General features: G+C 33.4%; 2 protein-coding genes across 3 annotated transcripts; one reads left to right on the top strand and one right to left on the bottom strand.

Annotated features, from left to right (window-relative positions):
* Positions 1-2,820: 2,820 nt before the first annotated feature.
* On the top strand, positions 2,821-13,712 carry LOC126719858 (octanoyltransferase LIP2, mitochondrial). Of its 2 annotated transcripts, XR_007653199.1 has the most exons (7): positions 2,821-3,100; positions 3,563-4,305; positions 6,922-11,321; positions 12,211-12,628; positions 13,012-13,086; positions 13,211-13,285; positions 13,401-13,712. XR_007653199.1 is itself a non-coding variant. In XM_050422372.1 (2 exons), exon 2 carries the CDS (start codon positions 3,566-3,568, stop codon positions 4,268-4,270), a length of 705 nt encoding a protein of 234 aa, XP_050278329.1. In that variant the 5' UTR covers positions 2,821-3,100; positions 3,563-3,565; the 3' UTR covers positions 4,271-4,414. The 2 variants fall into 2 exon arrangements, 1 of the variants encoding a protein (XP_050278329.1); XM_050422372.1 differs by lacking the exons at positions 6,922-11,321; positions 12,211-12,628; positions 13,012-13,086; positions 13,211-13,285; positions 13,401-13,712 and having other exon boundaries at positions 3,563-4,414.
* A 1,938-nt stretch (positions 13,713-15,650) lies between these two features.
* Positions 15,651-18,446, bottom strand: LOC126719850 (uncharacterized). The gene is made up of 6 exons (XM_050422364.1): positions 18,018-18,446; positions 17,704-17,767; positions 17,297-17,561; positions 16,476-16,746; positions 16,270-16,347; positions 15,651-15,989 (listed from the first exon to the last, which is right to left on the bottom strand). Exons 3-6 carry the CDS (start codon positions 17,557-17,559, stop codon positions 15,939-15,941), a joined length of 663 nt encoding a protein of 220 aa, XP_050278321.1. The 5' UTR covers positions 17,560-17,561; positions 17,704-17,767; positions 18,018-18,446; the 3' UTR covers positions 15,651-15,938.
* Between the last annotated feature and the right edge of the window lie 3,230 nt (positions 18,447-21,676).

The following is a 21,676-nucleotide window of genomic DNA, read 5'->3' as shown; positions in this document are numbered from 1 at the left end:
AATTTCTCTCTTCCTCTCACAAGGTCGCTCCTTTCACTCTTGATGTGGCTCCCTCCTTTTCTCTCTTTTTCTCTCCAACCTCCCCCCTTATTTCTCACTCTATTCCCCTATTTATAGCTCAAGATGAATGGAGGTGTTATGATTATTCCTGGTTATTAGTGGGAATGGGGGTCCAATTTCATCGTTTCTAAGTGGATGTTCCATTGTGAGTGGTGGTAATGGCATTGGAACTGGTTCCCACCTCCAAAAGGCTGTTTGGCAGCGATATTCTTTAAGGCAATACCAGGCAGCCAAGACATGGTCATTCTGAGCAATCACATTCCCGTCCAAGTTGCAGTTGATCGGGAGAGGCCGGATTGGGCCTCAAAGTGTGTTCGGGTCAAGATTACAGGTCCAATGGGCATTGGGTTAGGCATCGTGGCACGAGACTAGGGCCCATGGCCTAGTGGGCCTAGGACCCTGCCTTGTACAAGGGGTTGGGGTTATGGACCGTACCACAGGGCTGGGGCTCAAGGCCCAAAGGGCTTGGGGACCTAGTACCGTACAGTTGTAATTAAAAAAAAAAAAGTTAGTATGTCATAAAAATTTAAGATATTCTTAAGAAATATAATAATTATTAAAAAAATTTGTTTCTTTTTTAAAGAAACAATAATACCTATTAGAACACACACGAAAATAATAATAGTATTTTAAACAGGATTTATAATATACTAGTTGCTAACCCGTATAATGCATGGGAAATGTATTAAGTATTCCTACAATATATAATTTAATCTTGGTTTATTTATTAACAATTTTATATTATAAAAGGAAGAAAAAAAATTCTCATACATGATTAAACCTGAATGGGATGTGTTGTTTGGTAATAAATTTCTTCTGGGAAAACCTTGAAAAAGCTTTTTCAATCAAAGTAGTTTTGTTTTAAAAAAAATGATAATAATAAATTTGAGTTTAAATTGGACTTGTTAGAGAGATAGAGCTTCACTTCTTGTTAAGTTTGGACTAAACAAAAATAACTTTATTTAAATAAAATGATAATTTAATTTAAATATTGTGGTCTGAATATTATTTACTAATATAATACATGAAAGTTTCTTAAAAAAATATATATGTATATATATATATATATATATAATACGTGAAAAAAAAAACTTAAATAAAAAGAGTAGGGGTTTATATTTGTTGAAATTTTTGTTATAGAATTTTAGTTGAAATAGAATTTTCAAGTTCTTGAAATATATATCTAATAGAGTTTTACTTAAACTAAATTATTGTAACATTTGATAAGATAATTACATGTTGAAAAAAAAATAATAAATACAAGCCTCTGAGCACACGCTCTTTTATTTTTTGGGTAAAGATTAATAATTTACATTTATTATAATTTGTGATTTCTACTTTTTTTCAATCACACTTTCTCAAAAAAATAAATTTTTCAATCACACAAAAAAAAAAAAAAAAAAACCTAAGGTTGTAATGAATTTTATTTAAAAAGAAAAAACAATTGAAGGAGTTTTGTAAATTGAAGGAGTTTTAAAACTAGCAAAAGAGTAATCTTATTTTGTAGGGAGTTAGCGAGTAGAAGTAGGAATTTAAAGAGAGATGCTACATCCACAACATTTTTACAACATTTTCACAATAAATCATAGGTGGTTAGTTGTTATTGGTTCAAATTTGAACCTAACACTAAAATTAATTTTTTGCCCCAACAATAATAACCAATAACAACTTGTCACTTATGATTTGTTGTAAAAATGTTGTGAAAATGTTGTAGACATATCATTTCTCGGAATTTAAATTAACGTAAAAGTATGAGTTTATTAGAAGCAGAAAAGCATTTCAATGCAAAAGTAGGAATTTATTATTTTTGTCAATTTACTATTTTAATTCCATTTTTAAGTTTTAGATAGGTGTATTTTTTATAGTAAATAAAGCAATAATCAACTTTCTTTTTCTAATTTATTATTTTAATCCCATTTTTAAGTTGTTGGTTAGTTAATTTAGGGGTATTTTGATGGAAAAAATAATAATAACTAACTTTCTGAATTTTCTTAATATATACAAATTTTAAGTTGTTGGTTAATTAATTTAAAGATATTTTTGACAGGAAATAAAATAATAATTAACTTTCTAAATATTTTTAATATATATAAATATAATATATAAAATTTAAAATAAAAAGAAAAAAAAAATAATGGTGACTTGAAAAATTAGGAGAGTTCTAAAGGGTATGAATACAAAAGGACAGAGGTTTTGAGCAAAATAACCTCCTTCAGCCTTTCTATTTTGTAAGTTAGACAACGTTTGAAACAATTTTGGAAAATAGCATCTCGAGTTTCAAAAAATCGAGATCCACATAAAAAACTCGACCTTCAAAGACTCGCGTTCTGAGTGGGAAAATACCACATAGATCTCGAGTCTTTAAGACTCGAGTTTTATGCAAAAAATTTCACCTATAGTGGCGTTTTTAAGCCTTACTGTGACGTTTTAAATCCCTATAGCGGCGTTTTTCTGCAAAAATTTTTTGTAAGTACCAGGTTTAGGGTACCCTATAGTGGCGTTTTTAATCCCTATAGTGACGTTTTAAAGCCATATAGCGGCGTTTTTTGCAATTTATGGAAATCGAGTCTCTAAAACTCGATTTTCAGCGCAATTTTTTTTCTCCAAATCGAGACTTAAAAACTCGAGTTCCATCTGGAACTCGAGTTTTAGATACTCGAGATGTTATTTTTCAAAATTGTTTTGAAATATAACAATTAACTAAATTGTTTAATATTTATTGTTATTTTAAAAAAAAATTCCAAAAGGACATCATCTTTGTAGTTGTAGACTGTGGATAGACACTAGACACACAACCACGTATAAACAATTTGTTGAACACTCTAAACTTTTACGAATTAGTGCCCCAAGACTGCGCGTTTGGTGAGAATTCATTGTAGTAATAACCGTAATCTGTAAGAAGTACAGATACGGCGCCGTTTAATAACAACCTAGAAATCCATGAGCTCTGGTAGTGGTTTCACTGCTTCTTCAGCCTTCTCTCTCTCTCTCTCTCTCTCTCTCTCTTCGTAACTGAGGCCTGAGATTTTCGTGGTTTTAGGTATGCTGTCGTTCTTTAAGATTAATACCAGTTCTTAAATCAGTATTGTTAATGACGATAGTTTGTTTTTGAGTGCCCATTAATTGTTTGATGAAATGCCTCTGTGACCTGTTTGCAAATACTTATTGCACGACTTCTTACTCTGATATTTTGATCCATGTTTTCAAAAACAGTGGTATTCTTAATCATGGGTTTGTAAAAAAATGCTTAATGTTCAAATTTATTTACACTTTCCTATGGTGAAAATTCATTTTATTTGGCATTGATTCTAAAGCTTTGACATTTGAGATTTAGACCCATATGTAAAACTAATAGATACATGTGGGGTTCACTTTTGCTTTCTTCTAGTTTTGGGGTCAATCAGATTGATATATGCTACTAGTGTTCATTACACAATAGTTGAAATTTCACTATTTGATGATAGCACAAGGATACATAAGTTTAGTGTTTTATGATCTGCAGGGAATGAGAATTCTGCGAAGCCTTGAGGTCTGGAAAATGGGCACTGTTAACTATTTGGATGCACTTAAGCTCCAGGAAAAGCTCGTGGCCGATAGAAAAACTCGTAAAATTGCAGATACTGTCTTGTCCTTGCAACACCCGCCTACATATACCCTTGGCAAACGACGGACTGATCACAATTTGTTGATCCCCGAGTCTGAACTTAAAATGATAGGAGCTGAACTTTGCTACACACAAAGAGGAGGGGACATTACATTTCATGGTCCACATCAAGCAATTTTGTACCCCATTATTTCTCTCCGGGATATTGGAATTGGTGCTCGAAATTATGTGGAGAAACTTGAGTTAACTATGATTGAATTGGCCTCTCTGTATGGTGTGAGAGCTTGTGCTGGACAAAAGGGTGAGACGGGGGTTTGGGTTGGAGAGAGAAAGATTGGTGCTATTGGGGTTAGTATATCATATGGAATCACTTCTCATGGGTTAGCATTCAACGTTGATCCTGATCTGAGCTATTTTAAGCATATTGTGCCTTGTGGGATTGCCGATAAAGAAGTTACTTCTTTGAGAAAGGAGACGGATTCTGTGCTTCCAACTGAAGAAGTAATTCAAGAACAGTTAATTTCTTGTTTTGCAAGACTATTTGGTTATAGCAATCTTATTTGGAAAGAGAAGGGTTCGATTTTGTCAGATAATGGGGAAAACTGATGAGATGGCTATTATGTGCCAAACAATTTGTCTCTGTAAGCTTTGTACCTTATCATCAATTTATTCATTGAATTACAAATGATAACAATTTTTGTATTTTGTATTTTGTTTTGATACATAATGTTCAAAATTGTTGTTGCTGTTGTTGTTGTTGTTTTTTTTTTTTTAAAGCAGTTGTGAAAGTTGTTTCCAGTTTAGGGGTCTATATATATTGGAAAAACTAAAGAAAACTGGCTATTCCTAGATTCTATAATATCTGGGGAAATTTTATTGCTTTTTAAATATGGACTTAGTGATGTTATTGCTACTTATTCAAAAATAAATAGCTGTTAAAACTGTCAATATAGTGTTATAAACTTTAAAAGAGAGTTTTTATTTTTATTTTTTAAATTCAATGGTTACAATAAGGGAGAGGGATTTGAACCTTAAATGTCTCCATTGGAAATACCAGAAGGCGCTAGTTGAGTTACAAGACTCTTGGAAAAAAATATAGTCAATAGAGCTTTAAACCCAAAAAAGAACACGTTTGGCTGATCATTAAAGAAAAAAGTCAGTTTAGCATGGAGTTTTCAAGGACTTAGTGACTAAAATTCTGTTGTTCTGCCTTCCTATATTTAATCATAATCTGAAGGTTTTTTTATTTTATTTATATATATATATATTCTTTTGCAAGATTTGAGAGCAATAACTATTGAAAGCTGGTTTCTTGAAGCTGCTTTTCAATCTTAGAGCTTTTTGAAGTGATTCCAATAGAACTATATTAATATTTCTATCAGAGAAAAAAGTGTCCTTACTGGATGATTTTTATAACATCTCATCTAATTGGCATGTTTGACTGGAAAAACGAAGTCATTTTCACTATTGTGTAGTGCTGTTTGATCATTCATTTAAAGGGTAAGAAAGTCAGCACAATGTCTTCTATGATAGTCATGCTGACATAGATCACATGTTTTTTCACTATGGACAGAATCTTTCAGTCCACATGCACGTTTGAAATAAAACTCATTAAAAATCTTCATTCAATTTACAACTTCAGGAATTCCCTTGACCAGATCTTGTATCCTTCAACCTTCATGACTGATTTCCTTCCATTAAAGGAGATGGGTTCTTTTTATATACATAAAGAAGAAATTCCAATTCCTAGTGAATAAAAAAAGAGCTGACTATATTATTGATTTGCACATTGTTGAATGGAGAAAATCCTATTATTTTGAGAATGTATCATTTATATATTCTTGAAAGATTGCTGATGCGGCTTGGGCAAGTGGATAAATCTTTTAATTGCTTTATTTATTTATATATTTGCTGAAATCCATGTTCTACATTGAATACATCTTTGAATCTTCAAAAACAAGCGGCTCCATGGGAAGAAAACCTTGCTATAATGGAAGTTTCAACTGGAAGGCCTTTCTTTCAATTAGATGAGCCTAATGTGCTTAGTGGAGTTAAATACTTTGCCATTTTAAACATGGAACAAAATCTTTGAACCTTGTTTCAGCTGAAAGAACTGCCGACATCCCACACTATGCTGTTCACATAAGCTAGGTTCTAACACCCCCCCCCCCCCCCCCAAAAAAAAAAAAAAAAAAAAGAAAAAGAAAAGGAAAAGGAAAGTCCTAGATCTAAATTAGAATAACTCAACTTGAATAGGAGGAGATTGTGAACACTGAACAGTACAAGGTGAAAGAGGAGCAGTCAGTTTCCTTGAAGATGATAAGTGTTTGTGTTATAAAAAGCAGGCTTACCCAGCTAACTTTAGCTGTGTTTGTGACACTTATTAGATATACAAAATTAGTTAGTTATTTAATAAAACATGGAAGGACAGAAAATGATGTAACTGATTTGGTTTCATGTGATAAGTCACATGAGACATCTTGTAAAATATTGAATGTTTGCAGAGAAGTCAGAAAAATATATACTCAAATTCAGAATCACATGATAAGCTGCTTCCAAGCTCTATCCTACTAGAAAACAAAGGAGGAAATTCTTCAGGAATCAGTAAACTCAAGTGAAAGATGTTACCAAGGCCTAAGCAGGTCAAATTAGGGTCCAAACAACTTCGAATGTTCAATCAAGTATATGCAGTAGACCTCACAATCATTTGTCTTTTTTACACACCTGATTGGCCTAGTTTAATCTTGTTACCTACCACTTAATTGTTCTGTCTTAGCCAGTCTTCTAGATGAATATCTGGCAGTTTTCTTACTCTGCTTACTTGTGAGCTGACTGAAACAGGGTTTATACTTTAACCCCAGACAGAATAAGTCAAATAATGATACTAAATTCTCTGCCAATTACCTTGGTTAGTTATCTGCAATACTTGACATGAACCCAAACACCTGATACCCTTTAATGTGTAAGAGTATTTAAGTACCATGCAGGCTCTCAAAAGAAAATATAGTTACTGTTAAGTAACATGTGTACTTTCTCACTCTTAGGCTTAAGCACAGCCTGTATGAAAGAAGCATGAACCACCATCTATCTTGAAAAGAGATCTGCAAATTCTTAGCAGCAAATTTCATCTGTCTACCATGTCTATTTCATTTTCTTTCCAACCAAATACCAACATGAGAAGCAGCAAGAGAGCTTTGTTTAATCTCTTTGCCTTATTTTGCTTGCTTATTCTCATGTGTTCTTTACTGTCACTCCAGTATGATTTGAAAATTTGTCCGAGAGACAGAAATCAGCCAAGGAGACTGCTAGTTTTAGTCAGCTCCTTTTCTGCAAAATCAAACAAGTTGGATGAAGCCATGGAAGATGCCAAGAAATCTGTTGAGACAAGCCTACGAAAGGCGCCGCCAAGCAAATCCAATCCTATCCAGAACAAGTAACCTTGATAGAATTTGTGTGGAGATCTCAACTAGAAAGAGAAATTAATTTACATTCTCTTTCCACATTTTTGCAGTTTTTTACTTGTACTATTCAATAGGTAGGAGAAATGGTTCTCTATCACTTTTTTTTTTTTTTTTTTGGGGACACTTACTCTGGTTTTAGATCTCTGCTTTTACAAATATGCAATTCTTTGAATTAGTACTATATTTAGGAGGAGATGAGGGAGAAGTGTATTTACAGAATTTTAAAAGAAAATGTCATAGAATGTATTATTTTGTTTCAGGAGATTGCCAGCTTCTTGTTGGCTATTGATGCTGAATATGGTTTTGTTTTAGATTAATCATTATGCTAGTGTTTATAGTGATATATTGATTTTTAGGTTCTCCTTATAACCTTATGTCTATATATTATTATTTTCCTTTTTTTAATTTTCAATATATACAGAAAAATGTAAAGATGTTGAAATGCTACTGTGGCTCATTTTGTCATTATGTTTCCTAGTATTTCTACATGTAGCCACATGTAATGAGCAGTGTAGGAATGATTGTTAATTTCTTTGGCTAGTTTAGGGTAGCCTGTGCCATGAGGAGATGAAAGGAAGTTCCACAAGTTGATTCTCACAAGAAGAATAATTCCTGAATTTTGACCTCCTTTTAGGTAGAAGAGAACCTTTTCTCCCACAAAAGGTATAATGGTTCCCTCACTCTCACAATTTTTTTGAGGCATCATCTTCTTCCCTTGTGCTCCTAAAAATCGCATGTTTCAGATATATCACGCATGAATTTCTGAGTTTTCTCCCCTACACAACACGAGGAGCCCATGTCATCCTGGCCACATTTTTGGCCCTAGTCCAGCTTCTTATTCTTTCAATGCAGAAGCATTGCAAGACTACTAGAGATGGCAAAATGGGAAATATATGGTTAATGCTTGCAAGTTTCATATACTAGGCAGGATTGGTGAATTTTCATCCCTTTCTCTACACACCAATTTTTGAATTAAGGATTATGCACCTCAATGAATGGACATCATAACAAATCTAACCTTATACTGCATGATAGTGCAGGATGGGTTTAAGGTATGTTCTTATGCTTTGGCCAAAAGAAAATAAAAGAAAAAAGAACTTACACAGTAAAAATATTCTATGTAATATGTGCCCAATTTGATACTTCTAATGACTGAATTTACTGTCATTTAAAAGTACTGTGTTTATTCTGGATTTAATTTATGAGTCTCATATTAAAGGCCCTTTTCTGATGAACTACAGTATTTTTGAAGGCCACTCCATCTCATTGAAGAATGATTAAGTTTTCTAATGTGAGACAAAACTTCTATAAAAGAAGCTTTTTCCAATGTTACCAGTTTTCTCCATTCGGATCTTAATTGATTAATACAATAGATGGTTAGGAGGTTGCATGCTCATAAAACCTTACTTTATGCATCAGATCACATCTATAACCATTGATCAGAAACTTTTAACATTAACAGTTGGAAAACATTGGACTTCGCTGAATGCTTTGTACACTCATGTAATTCATCAATAGGCAACACGTTTAGTTCTCTAAATATCGTATATCCTCATCTCATGAGAAAATTTACTACTACAAGGGGCTCTGGCCAAATATTGGACTAAAACTTCCCAGTTGCCAGATAGTATATGAGATCTACAAGTTGCACCTTTATGGAAGTACAATATTGGCTATGACATTTTGAGTGTTCTGAATAGTGTTTTAAATTGGGATAACAGATAAGATTTTTTAATCCACTTTACACAGTTTCTAAGAAAACAAACAAAAAACAGAAATTTCCATAAGCGAGCGACATATTGATGCAAACAAGTTCAAATACAATGTAATGTAGAATCTTAAATTCATGAGAAGAATCCTGAACTTTGTATGGTTGGTTGGTACTTGGTACTAATAATCCTTGTAAAGTGCAGTTCAAAATTTAAGTACTGAAAACCAAATTATGCAGAGATTACTTGAAATTGGGATTGATTTATCATAAAATGGAAAGTACGTATAAAAAAAATTATGCAGGACAATCTTGAAGAAACTCTATGCTTTCGTAAAATACTGATTATATTCAGTACAAGATTGAGCACATTGCCGGCCCAAATTGGCTGCCAAAAACTTTTGTTATACACCATTTACAATATGTATTAATAGCATTAGCATGCTGATATTTCATATATATCTTTCTTGGAGGTGAAAGAATTGCCTCAGATGATTAAATTGGTAAAGCAGAGAATATAACTAAAATTTGATGCTTTGCAACTGCTCCAAATTGCATGGTGGTCTACTTGGACCAAATTTTCCAGTCAGTAATGTGTTTTGCACGCCCATGGGACAGTCTATTGTTGCTATAGAGTTAAGGTATGTTTTCTATAACATTAGAACCTTTTTGGGATTCTTTCATTGCTTCAATAATCATCTGAACTTTCTGTAATTGTATATGTCCTTCTTGGTAGAATATTTATGCATATATGTCAAATATCTTATTAAATTTCATCTCTTAAATGTTTTACTTATTCTGTTTAAAAAATGATAGATACGAGGCAGGACAATATGACTACAATGTGCTTATTTCATTTTAAGTTTATGTTACCTATTTATTATAATTGCTTGTCCATTGCTAGTATGCTGCTTGTGCTTTGTCCCTACACAATCAATGTCCTACTTATGCACGTATGGTAATTTAACCTAAAATTTTTAGTTTTATAATGCCAAGTGAGTAATAGAATAAACTTCAATTGAAAATATCGTTCTGAGTGAGGTATGAACTTCAAGTTTCAAACTGTTGATTATTTAATTTAACACTAAAAAGAGATTGCTGTAAGGGTAACAATAAGATCAATCTCTCCTATGCTTTTGCACTGCAGATAGTCTCATGCACAATGCCAGTTGTGGCAATTATCTGTCCGTGTTTACTTTATGCAACATGGTACAAAATGAAAATAGTTTGGTACCACGCGTGCGCTCAATGCAATTGATGCGCCACGTAATTAATAATAAAGCTCCACGTTACAGCAGTCTCTCATCCTCAGATGACTCAATTACTTTAAATTGCTCTTCCTTGTATCACTCACCAGCATCCCTCTACAAACTTCAGAATCTTATCCCTAAATTTTCACCTTTTTTTCCTTTCTAAATACTATCATTTTCCAAAATATGAGAATTAGAAATAGACGGCCTTCCTTTCCTCCTCCTCCTCAATATGCACCTATAACTGGGCCGGCACGTCTCCTTTCACAAGGTTCACGAGGCAGGCATTTCTTGGTAGGAAAAGAGAGGAGGCGCATTAAATGGTCATGTTCTCCATTGGAAAAACCTATAGCTCAAGAATCAAGAAAGAACCAACATGGTAATATGGAACCAACAATCACTAGGGGATTGAATTCTTTGAATTGTGTCAGGGAGGAGAAAGATATGGACAGCTGCATGCAGAACAATTCAAGTCCAGTAATTGATGTCATTTTCTTCCTTCCTTTTCTTTTAAGAAATTTTAGTATATCAAGTTCTAAATGTCCCAAATTATTTATTCATTTTCTTTTTTTGTCAACATCTTGAATTCCTCTTTACTCAAAAAAGAAAAAGAAAAAACATCTTGAGTTCCTCACTACAGCTTGTTCAACCACCACCTAGCTCTGTTCAATTCTGATAAAAATTCATTTGATCTTCTACAAGTTATAATTTTGAACCTATATCCAATATAGATCTCACAAGGACAACAAGGGAAGACAGATGAAACAAAAGAAATGCCTTTATGTGCCACACCGGGGTAAATATGTATCTTTTTTATTTATGTATTTTATCATTATTTACCTAAATTTGAATGCAGATTATTCAATCTAGTTTGGGAAATATAAACACATTTCCCCATTTGCCATTGTGATGCTATTAAAATCCATAAATTAAATGATATGATACATTTATTCCAGTGCTTCACTTGTGATAAATTAAGTTTCTCAATATCTTTGATTCATAAATATATAAGCAATCTTTGTTTCTTATTGACAATGTTGTGGTTCTCAATATATTCCGGTTCTTTTTTCACAATATATTTGGTGGTGTATCAGTTCTTTGCTTTTGGATTACAGAATTCAATCTACCACATGAAATCTGTTAACTTAAAGAGACTTTTCCCTGTCACAGTTATGGGGAGAGCTCTTGTGTTGCTGTTACAGTTGACATTGCCCTGCCTTCAGCTTCCTCTGAAATAGGTAAAATGTATGTTCATTTTTAAGTAGTGGTGCCACAAGATCATCTTGAATCATGTGGAATGCGATTTTCTCAATTCATCTCAAACCTGAAAGTTGTTCTGCACTTCTCTAAATCTATCTCATATTAGGAGTATCTATTGTATGAGAAATGTAATTTCTGCATAGCTCATTTTCACCAGTTTGCACATTTCGGTTGAAAAGAATATACTTCATCCAAAAATGTAGGATTCATTACGTATTGTATGGCACAGTGGATAAAGTATAAATGAGCAATCATTATATCACGGGATTCTTCTTGCTTTTTCTCTAGTTGATAAAAATCCTACTGTGTGGCTGAACAACTAAGAGTTTCATCCAAAACACTGATTTGGGGTGGGGTGTGTTCTTTGCACAAGAAAATCATCTTTACTAATTTAAATCTGTTGAGGCCCAAAAGAATTTCCGGGCTCAATGACAGTAGTGAGCATTTAGATTGAGAAGGGTCAAGAGCTTTGTGGTCTTCAAACTCAAACTTACAGTTCCCGACCTAAAAAAGGAAAGAAAGACTTACAGCAAGAGCCATCTTGCCAATGTTTTTAACTAGATAAAATTAAGGAATTTAATGTCAGTCAACTTGTGATATTGATCGATATCTATAAGTTTTTCATAGATATACATGGATGATAGAAATATCATTAAGAAATATTTAGACAGTTTAATTCAAGATTGAAAGAAGAATGATTATACAAGGCCACCACCACCAAAAGGCTGCCTAGTTTGAAGTTAAATTCATACAAATACATTTTGATATCATTTCTTATTAGCTCCAAGTTTTTTATTGTTTCTTGGCAACAATACAGCATAGTGTCCTGTGTCTATATTTTACTCCTTGAGAGGTGTTCTGAATCAGGAGAGAAGCTACCATTAAAGAAGAGCAAACTGTACCATCAGTGGGAGGCCAAAGCAGAAGATAAAAATATAGCAGTGGAAGAGAAAAATATAACTGTGCAAGTGGCAATGGAAAATGAAACACCAGAGGTTGCAGAGGAAAATGCAATAGATGTAAATGATAAAGATGGAATAGTAGAAGTAAAGATGGCAGCAACAGAAATGCTTGATGTTGATTGGCAGGGAAACAATATCATTAATTGCGTTGTAAACTATGAATCAGTTCCTCCTTCACCTCCATTTTGTAGCCCGCAGAGGCAAGAAAAACAAGAACAGATCACCTTTGATGAGAAATTTGTTGAGCCACTGGAGAAGCTGAGAAGGGGAAGGAAAAGGAAGCAGGGAAATTATCAGTCAGCTGATGACAACAGGCCTGTTCAGTAAGTACTCTCACCCAAACATACACAAGCTTTTTTATGCCTTCTAGTGCCCATAATGATTTTTACTACTACGAGTAACTTTTGATGTTACAAGTTCATTGATAGAAAGTGAGAGCATGTTATAATTTACTTTAGGGCTTTGTATTTGAGGATTCCATCTTGATCTTCATTTGAATGTTAACACATAAATGACAACATTTTGAGAGAGAGAGAGAGAGAGAGAGAGAATACATGGAATAAACTATTTCCATGAGATGCTATAATGATTATATACATATATATATATATATATATATATGTTGGATAATTCCCACCATTTGTGATTCTTTCCATATGTATGTGCACATGGACTAGTAATAAAGAATAAAATCTCAACCATGAAGGTACAAACAAAATCAGAAGCCGAAGAGAGGAAGATCGAAGAGGTGGCAAGACGATTATTTCTATTGGACTGATTGGTATTCTCTCTCTCTCTCTCTCTTGTATGCAAAGTGTGCTTGTGCATTTTCTCACATGTATATTTGTGTGTATCCTTCTCATGTACACGTAGTTAGTCAATAAATTACAATTTTAACAATGAAGGTATGTGGAGAAGCAAAAGTGACAAAGAGTTCAGCCAAGAAAGGTGACAGATCAGTCACTAAAAGAGAACAACTGGTACATTCTTTGTGTATGCTCACAGACTTGTGCAATTATGTGCATGAGTTGATGTGTCTTTGTTTGTCATGCTTCTTATGGATTTATATTCATAACAAATAGATCAATTGTGCAGGAATGAAGAGAAGCCAAAAGAGGGCAAGGCCAAAGAAGAATAAAGATTACTCAATCAGTAAATCTGATTCAGATCATTCTAAAAAAATTTGCAAATTTTGTAGTGTGATAACTATACATCTGTTATATATGAAGTGTCATCTTTCATTTCATTTTCCCCCCTTAGCAGTAACGTTTGTATAAGCAGTAACTGGATAGAAACATACAAACCTCAGTTTGCTCCTATGTGGTCTGAATTTGGTGCCCTGACATTGGATTGTTGGCATAAAATTTGGTCTGGTTTGGCACTCCAAAAAAGTCCACTGATTTTGCAGTTTTGGCCATAGAAATTTAATTTATTACTTTAAATATCTAATTTCGTTCTTCAACCATTGGGTAAAGTTCAATTTGGTCCATCCTTGAAGTTTCAAAATCAAGGTTTATTCTTTGATCTCGAATTTATTTAAAATTTAACGGAATTTACTGATGAGGCAAATAAAATAGACATTAAAATATTATTATAAAAAATGTTAAAATTTGAAATCAAGTCACTTTCAATTATTAATTGGGTTAAAATTCAAATAGAGAGGACCTAATGATGAAATTGACTTGATTTTAAAAGTTAAGGGACTAAATTGACCAAATTAATAATTGAGAGAGTAAATTGAAGTTTGCCCATTTAACTACCAAATTAACCTCTCTTTTTTTCATTACTTAAAGAAAATCACTTTGAATTCTTATTTGCAGTGGGCTGAAATAGGTACACACAAAATCAGACAAGCTGACAAAAAGTGCACTCTGAAATTGTGGTTAGCAGTATGAACTCAGTTGACAAGGTGACCAAAAGCGCACTCTGAAATTGTGGTTAGCACTATAAACTTAGTTGACAAGTAGAGGAAGATATCTCAAAAAGCCTTGCCACATATGGCATTGTAAGATAAAGTCAAGTTTCAGTAGATAAGGTTACACTACAAACTAATTAAATGCCAAGGTTTGGCAAGATAAATCAGTCGACTTCTCAGCTGGTTGGTAGATTAATTAGAGAACTATTCATTATATTTTCCCAAATCTCAAATCTCTTCTTTGTTGGGGAGATTATATATGACCAAGCTACTGGTGGTTGGTAGTGTACTTCTTTGAGAGTATATTCCAAGCATTCTTTTTTCTTTTTCTTTTTTTGGTTGCAAAGAAAAAAAGTTAGAGAACTAATACTTTGGCGACTTTCCTGGGATGGAATTAGGTGCTCTACTGAAATGAGTAGTAAAGAATAATATTTGGTTAATTAGAAAGAAGTCCTTATACTGTCACTGAACTAGTGGGGTGCAAAACTGTATACATTGCCCTGTTTTATTCTTGTTGTTGTCATCTTTTCTCTTAGCTTCGTACAATCGTCACTGAACTAGTGGGCGCAAAACTGTATACATTGCCTTGTTTTATTCTTGTTATTATCATCTCTTCCCTTAGCTTCGTACGGTGTTACTTGACAGCAGATATGAAATTAGCGGACACTTATTCAGGTTGATGGAGTTTGAATATGGGGTGTTGTCAATTTAGTTTGTTAATGGTCTGATGATCTCTTCTCAGTATGTCTGTGTCCTTTTTAGAGCCATTTGTGTATTTGTGGCTTCGGCTTGTCTCACAGTCAGATGCTATTAAATATAACAAATTTTTTAGGAATGTGTGCCCCAACAAACGTGGAGTGCACTGTCAGTAATTCCCATTATTTCCAGAGGCTGCATTATCAAATTAGTTTTAAAGCAGTGACTTTATGAAAAATTCTTGTTAATTTGTTCCTGAAGCTCCCAAATCTGAACCCAGACTCATAAATATTTGCAAGAATTGTCCTATAGGGTTTTTAGGTAGCTTCCTCCAACATTTTTTGTATGTTAGATTATCAATGAGAACCAATCAAATGAATCTGAAAACGTACCTCCTAGTGTGTGCTCAATGGATTATGCATTACCCAAGAACATCTAAAATAGGTGATCTTCTCTGCCTCTGTTGCCCAAAACGAAGAACTGAAAATAAAAACTAAATTCTGCCTCATCTGACTGCGTTGTATAATTTGAATGCCAATCCATAAGGCATAGAAATATCAGACTCTGTGATAACCCTTTTCTTTTTTGAGTGGCAGGGAATCAAAGGTTGGATAACTCAATCTAAAATCTAAGCCATTTGTTAATATATCCACGTATATGCAAATGCAATTCACCTTCTTGGGTACCCGTGAAATGAAATAAAGCAGAATAGAATGCAAAGTATACGCCACAAGTAGACAAAAGGATCATTGAAGGAAAAGGAAAAAGTCCATGCCCAAAAAATATGAAGAAAATTATTTTCAAAAAGTTAAAATTGGCAGAGCAATTTCTACAGAAACAAAAAAGATAAGAGAGAGAGAGAGAGAGAGAGAGAGAGACCCTTTTCATCAACAATATTCTTTTCTTCCTTTCCTTTTTCTTCTCTCCCTCTACTTCTCATCTAACTACAAAAATTTAAAAAAAAAAAAAAAAAAAAAAAAAATTCAATTTTCCCTGCCTGCTTCTGTATTCATCTGAATTTCTTATTCTGAATCACTATCCATACTTCCCATTGCCTTCAATCCTCTGGGTCTCTGCATTACATTTTAGCCAAATCACATACCCTCTTAACAACTGTATGAGTGTTATCTATATACCCTACATTTGGTTGCTCAGAAAACACAGGTAAAAGTAAAAGAAAATTCATGAGTCAAAGTTCAGGTTGAGTGGTTAGAGCTTTTACAAATCCTGAGTATCCAATATTGAATTTTTAATTTAATTTTCTTCACTTCTCCTGAATTTTCTTAGCAACCAAGACTGCATTAAGAAAAGCATTAAACAACCACAACAAGAGAGATATAGAGTAAGTTGTACCTTCTTTGCAGCCTTTTTTTCCCTCACTTCATACCTCTCTTGGCACAGATCCGATAGCCATGCACCTGGACTGACCAACTGCAAGAAAATACAGGAAAAGATAAAAACATAAACACAACCAAGTCACAAAGTTTGTTCCCTGCCTAATTTTCATAACAAAAAAAATGAAGATTTCGCACAGGTATGAGTATGACTAAGACACTTACAAGTAAGCTTCTTTGTATCAACTTAGCCCTCTTCTTGGGTCTCTGAGGAGGCTTACACCCTTTCATAGCCATAAAATCCTCCTCCTTTTCTTTGCTAGACAGTGTGATAAACAGCTTTGGCCAAACAACCCCTCTATCCTCCTTTACAGGATCCAACAACACCTTCCCATTATCATCCAATCCCAACGAACCCCTTGTTGTGTAATATCGATCTTCCTTCTCTGGCGATGTCACCAACACTTTCCGGTTATTCATTGGCAAGTCAGAGTTCCTAAGAACCAAAAAGGAACAAGAAGTTCAGCACTTTACTTCTCCAAATGATTAAATCTGGTTTTGTGAAAAAAAATCACATAACATTACAGTAAAGAATACTTTCATATGACAGTACAATAACAAGAACTCCAACAACAACTGCAATATGATTCCTATTGTTGTATGTTTCTTTTCTTACCTTTTCTAAGCAATCAATCAGAGTATAAATCAAATTACACTTCCTTTTTCTTTCATTTACTTTCTTAAGCAATCAATTAAGCTAACATAATGAAATCAATCAAACCTTATAATGATGATAATAGCCAATGTAAGAAAGGGCATTAATCAAATGATCTTCATGGATCTAACCCAATAGCACAGCCACTCCAACATTTTTCCTCTATTTCCCTTTCTCTAAGCCTCCTAAAGCTTGAAACTTTCTCTACCACCCATTTAGTTCCCAAGAAATCAAAGTAAAAGATATAAACTTTGCATTCAAGTTCTCACATTTCCTTAGAGAAATTAAGAATTTTCCTTTCAAATTTCATCTGGGTTTTTGTTTATCTTACTTATTGATTCGATGGGGCTGTGGAGAAACTGATTCTTTCTCGGCAGCGCTAACCACTCGGCGATCAACACGAGAAGTAATTTTCTTCTTCCCCAAACAATCTGATTTGTTGGCTAAGCTTTGGTCTTTGACTTTCACACATCTAAGCCTCTTTCTATTACCCCACTGCAACCCAAAGTCTGTCTCAGTAGCTCTATTGTTGTTGTTATTGTTGCCGTTGTTGTTGTTGTTATTCGCTCTATGACTTTTTGCTTCCTTTTCCATTTCTGTACAACAAGACCAAAACTTTCTACAAATTAGCCAATACCCATTTGGGTTTTCTCTCTGAAACTCATAGGAATACTGAGAAATTGAAAATTTTTGTGAGAACAAATTGTAGCAATCTGTGAAAGAAAAAGTGTCACTGACCTCAAGATCTAAAGGATAACACAAATGGGGTCTCTGAAACCTGTCTCAAATCATCAAAATCAGCCTGCATTTTCAAAGATAAAAAGCAATAACCCCATCAATGAAATCCTAAAGCATTTACAGAAGAAAAAACCAGAACAAAGCAACAGAGTAAACAACTCCATTTGGTTGCTGTGAGAAAATAAGAATATAGAATGTTGAAATCCAATCAGAACTGCCAATTTTTTTGCTTCTCATCTTTTTTCTCTAGGCAACCAAACAATCCATAACTGCACAAAGATTGAGAGAGAAAGAGAAAGAGATAGAAGGATTACAAGGATGAGACTTCTTCATTCACATATGGCAGAAAGAGAGAGAGTTGGAAAGAAGGACTTTTTGTATTTTCTCAGAGGAAATTTACACAAAGATCAAAGTTGTAACATTTCTGGGTATGTGTTAGTTTGAGCTTTGAGAGGTATAGAAATTAAAAAACCAGCGCTTATTGTGTAATCAATTCTACACACAAACCTCTCCCCCTCTCTCTCTCTCTGTTTTTCTCTGTTCTGTTTCTCTTCCTTTCACCCTACTTTGGTTTTTCTTCCTTACTTCTTTACAATGTGTTTTTTTAACTCTCCATTTTGTATGGGAAATAGGTTGGAATTGATCATGACCGTAGGATGAAAAATGGACGGTCAGATGAGTTTCCCTCCAACTGTTTGGCATTGCCTATTGGCCATTGGTGCTTGGAAGGAGTTGGAGTTGGAGTTGGATTTGGGAGGCTTTTTTGGATTGGGGTATTTTCTTTTCTATCTTTCACTTTGTTGTGTTGTGTCTATATAAGCGCACGTGACAATGACTTAGAGCACGTGGCTTTGACAATATATATATATATATATATATATATATATTTTGGTAAAAATATATTTGTACAAGTTGATTAATATAACTGCTATATACTAATCCAGAAAAAAAAATAAAAAGTGCTAACTGCTAAATGATACAAACCCTAATCTCTGAATTCAAAGTTGCAAAAGATAAAAAAAGCTTATGTGGTGGGGTTCACCCAAAGAGGACCTTGTAATGCCACTATGATTCCAAGTCAAGAATTCAGAATTTAATGATATCATGGCGGTGTTGTTCTGTTTTGTTTAAAGTGATAAGATAATGAAGTCACCATTTTTTTTATTTTTTATTTTATTTATGTAAGATGTAATTATATTACTATGGTAATATCAACTATAAAATAATTACCTATAAAAAGCAATTATCCTTGAACGCGGACATCATTCCGTTTAAATTCTATTGTATCTATTAAAAGCTAAGGTAAATTATATATTTGGTCTTTAATTTTTGTAATGAATGTCTTTTTGGTTCATAATATTTTAGAGGTGTTAGTTTAGTCCTTAACCTTTTGGTATTGTGTCAAAATAATCCTTACAGTTAAGTGACGGATGAAAAATACCAACAAGACTAACAGACATATTAAAATATTATTATTTTTACCAAATAAGTTGTCACATGTCCAACTAAAAAAAAAGAAAAAAGAAAGCCAATTGATTTGGGAACATAATCCACTGTGAAAGGAGAGTCTGAAAGTGCTCAATCTACGGCAACGGTGATGGCAACCCACCCATCCATGGCGAAGCTAATATAGCTAATGGAGAGGCCTGGCTGAGTGGAGATCGGCGACCCACTCATCACAAAGCTAGTGCAATGCTCTCCTCATCGCCGCCATCCTTGTCTTCTATGTTCATTAACTGCTTCAGCACAACACTCCTTTGTTCCATCACTCATCTCATCATCCGCATCGACAAACTCAATCAACTCATCAAGCGCCTAAAAAATCATTCAGTAATATATTACTAGATCATGTCTATGTGACTTTGTCCTCCATATAAGCCAACAATTGTTATGACTTTCGCAAAATTTCTATTTTATTAGATCGTGTTTTGATTTTGAATTTTATTTTATTTATTATTATTTTTTATATATAAAGTGGTATATCTAGTTGTATTCTTGTTTGAAATGTATCTTGAGGATTATTTATTTATTCGTTTAATTCTAATTTACAATAGTTTTCATTTGGATTGTTTGTTAATTCTATAATCGTTGTTATTATTGTTAAAATAAATTACGAAAATATAAAATGGATTTGGGACCTTTGTTTTAGTTTTTCGGGATTTTTCTGTGAAAAAAAATTTTGATTCCCAGTGGCTGTATTAGTTTTGTTGTAGACGGGTGGGTTGTTTGAGCACTCGTAAAGTCTCCAATCTCTCTTCCCCCTTCCCCTTCGTTCCTTTCTCACAATGGATTCAGTTCCCAAATTATTAGGCCAAGGGTTTTTTTTTTTATATTATTATTAATTAAAGGACACGTGGCAATTTACTTGGAAAAAATAATAATATTTTAATATGTCTGTTAGTCTTGTCAGTATTTTGCATCCACCACTTAACGGTAAGGACTATTTTAACATAATACCAAAATGTTAGGGATTAAACTGATACATCTGAAACGTTAGGGACTAAATTGACATTCACTGTAAAGGTTGGGAACCAAATATGTAGTTTACTCTAAAAGTTATATATGGTATCAACTTTTTATATATATATATATAAACATAACATGATACGGACTTAGTTTTATACTTTTATTTGTAAAGATTTTTTGAAAAAAAATTAAAAGGAATTTTTATTTATTTATGTAATATGTCCTTTTTTAAAAACGAGGAAGAAGAGTAATATGTCCTTAATATAGCAAAGGATCGTTTGAGTAATGACATCATACAAAAGTACATTATCAAAAATAAAAAGAAACTCAAGGTAAACATCTTTGGACCCTGGAAGATCCATTACCTTCAATGTTAGTTGGTTTGTATGTTTATTAGATAAAAATTAGATGCAATTTCTTAGCATTAGCACCTTACATCTTTCAATTATATTTACCAATATAGTATAGTGTTATCTCTCTTTAACGATGATTAAATTTAATTATGTGACACACAATAACGTTCTGTTTGTTTCAATAGAAAATATTGTATAAAGATAATTTTTCGTATTTTTCAGTGTTTGGTAGCATAAGAAAAAATGTGTCAAAAGAAAACTATTTTTAATCAACATAAAAAGTATAGTTTATTTTTAAAAATTGTTTTCTACTAATTTCATTTGGAAAAATAATTTTATTTCACAACAAGTTAAATAAGGGAAGTTATGAGATTGTTTTTTAATTCCTTTAAAGTTTCTACCAAATATAAAAAAAAAAAAATGAGATAATTTTATAGAAAATGCTTCTTGAAAAATAAATCAGTTTTTAGAAAAAAGAAGTTTTGCCCAAATTTCTTTAGCAGGCAATAAAAAGAGAGGTAGGGCAAATAGTAAAGTCTTTCTACAGTCAAATGGTATACCTAGAATTTAAGAAAAAAAATTCGGCCAAAATGGCCCATTAGCATGTTTTTTTGAACTATTTAGCAACAGAGCACTGTTTCGGAACTATATAGCAATATACCACTTTTTCTGGTACTCGAGCTTGGTGAGCTCGAGTACCATGTTTTTTACTGGTCAAACATCTTCTAAAAAAAAAAACGCCGCTATAGGGCCCAAAAACGTCACTATAGGGCTTAAAAACGCCACTATAGGGCACATTGAACCTATTATGGGGACCTATAAAAAAATTTTGCAGGAAAACGCCGCTATAGGGCCCAAAAACGTCACCATAGGGCTTAAAAACGCCACTATAGGGCCCCTTGAACCTGTTAAGGGAACTTATAAAAAAAAATTTGCAGGAAAACGCCGCTATAGGGCCCGAAAACGTCACTATAGGGCCCTTAACTTGGTATGGGGGTTTAAAAACGCCGCTATAGGGCCCGAAAACGTCACTATAGGACTTAAAAACGCCACTATAGGGCTCCTTGAATATGGGGCGACAGTGGATTAAAAAAACATGGTACTCGAGCTCACCAAGCTCGAGTACCAGAAAAAGTGGTATATTCCTATATAGT

The sequence above is a fragment of the Quercus robur genome, chromosome 1 (genome assembly GCF_932294415.1).
Source record: "Quercus robur chromosome 1, dhQueRobu3.1, whole genome shotgun sequence".
In the NCBI taxonomy this organism is placed as follows: domain Eukaryota; kingdom Viridiplantae; phylum Streptophyta; class Magnoliopsida; order Fagales; family Fagaceae; genus Quercus; species Quercus robur.
This window is presented reverse-complemented; position numbering and strand designations above follow the sequence as displayed.

What these genes read in the sequence shown, in the direction of transcription:
- LOC126719858 (XM_050422372.1), top strand. Translation starts at nt 3,566, where the DNA reads ATGAGAATTCTGCGAAGCCTTGAGGTCTGGAAAATGGGCACTGTTAAC.
- LOC126719850 (XM_050422364.1), bottom strand. Translation starts at nt 17,559, where the DNA reads ATGGAAAAGGAAGCAAAAAGTCATAGAGCGAATAACAACAACAACAAC. An exon ending in CAGCCCCATCGAATCAATAA is followed by an intron (nt 16,747 to 17,296) that starts GTAAGATAAACA and finishes TTTGGTTCTTAG; the next exon opens with GAACTCTGACTTGCCAATGA. An exon ending in TGATACAAAGAAGCTTACTT is followed by an intron (nt 16,348 to 16,475) that starts GTAAGTGTCTTA and finishes ATTTTCTTGCAG; the next exon opens with TTGGTCAGTCCAGGTGCATG.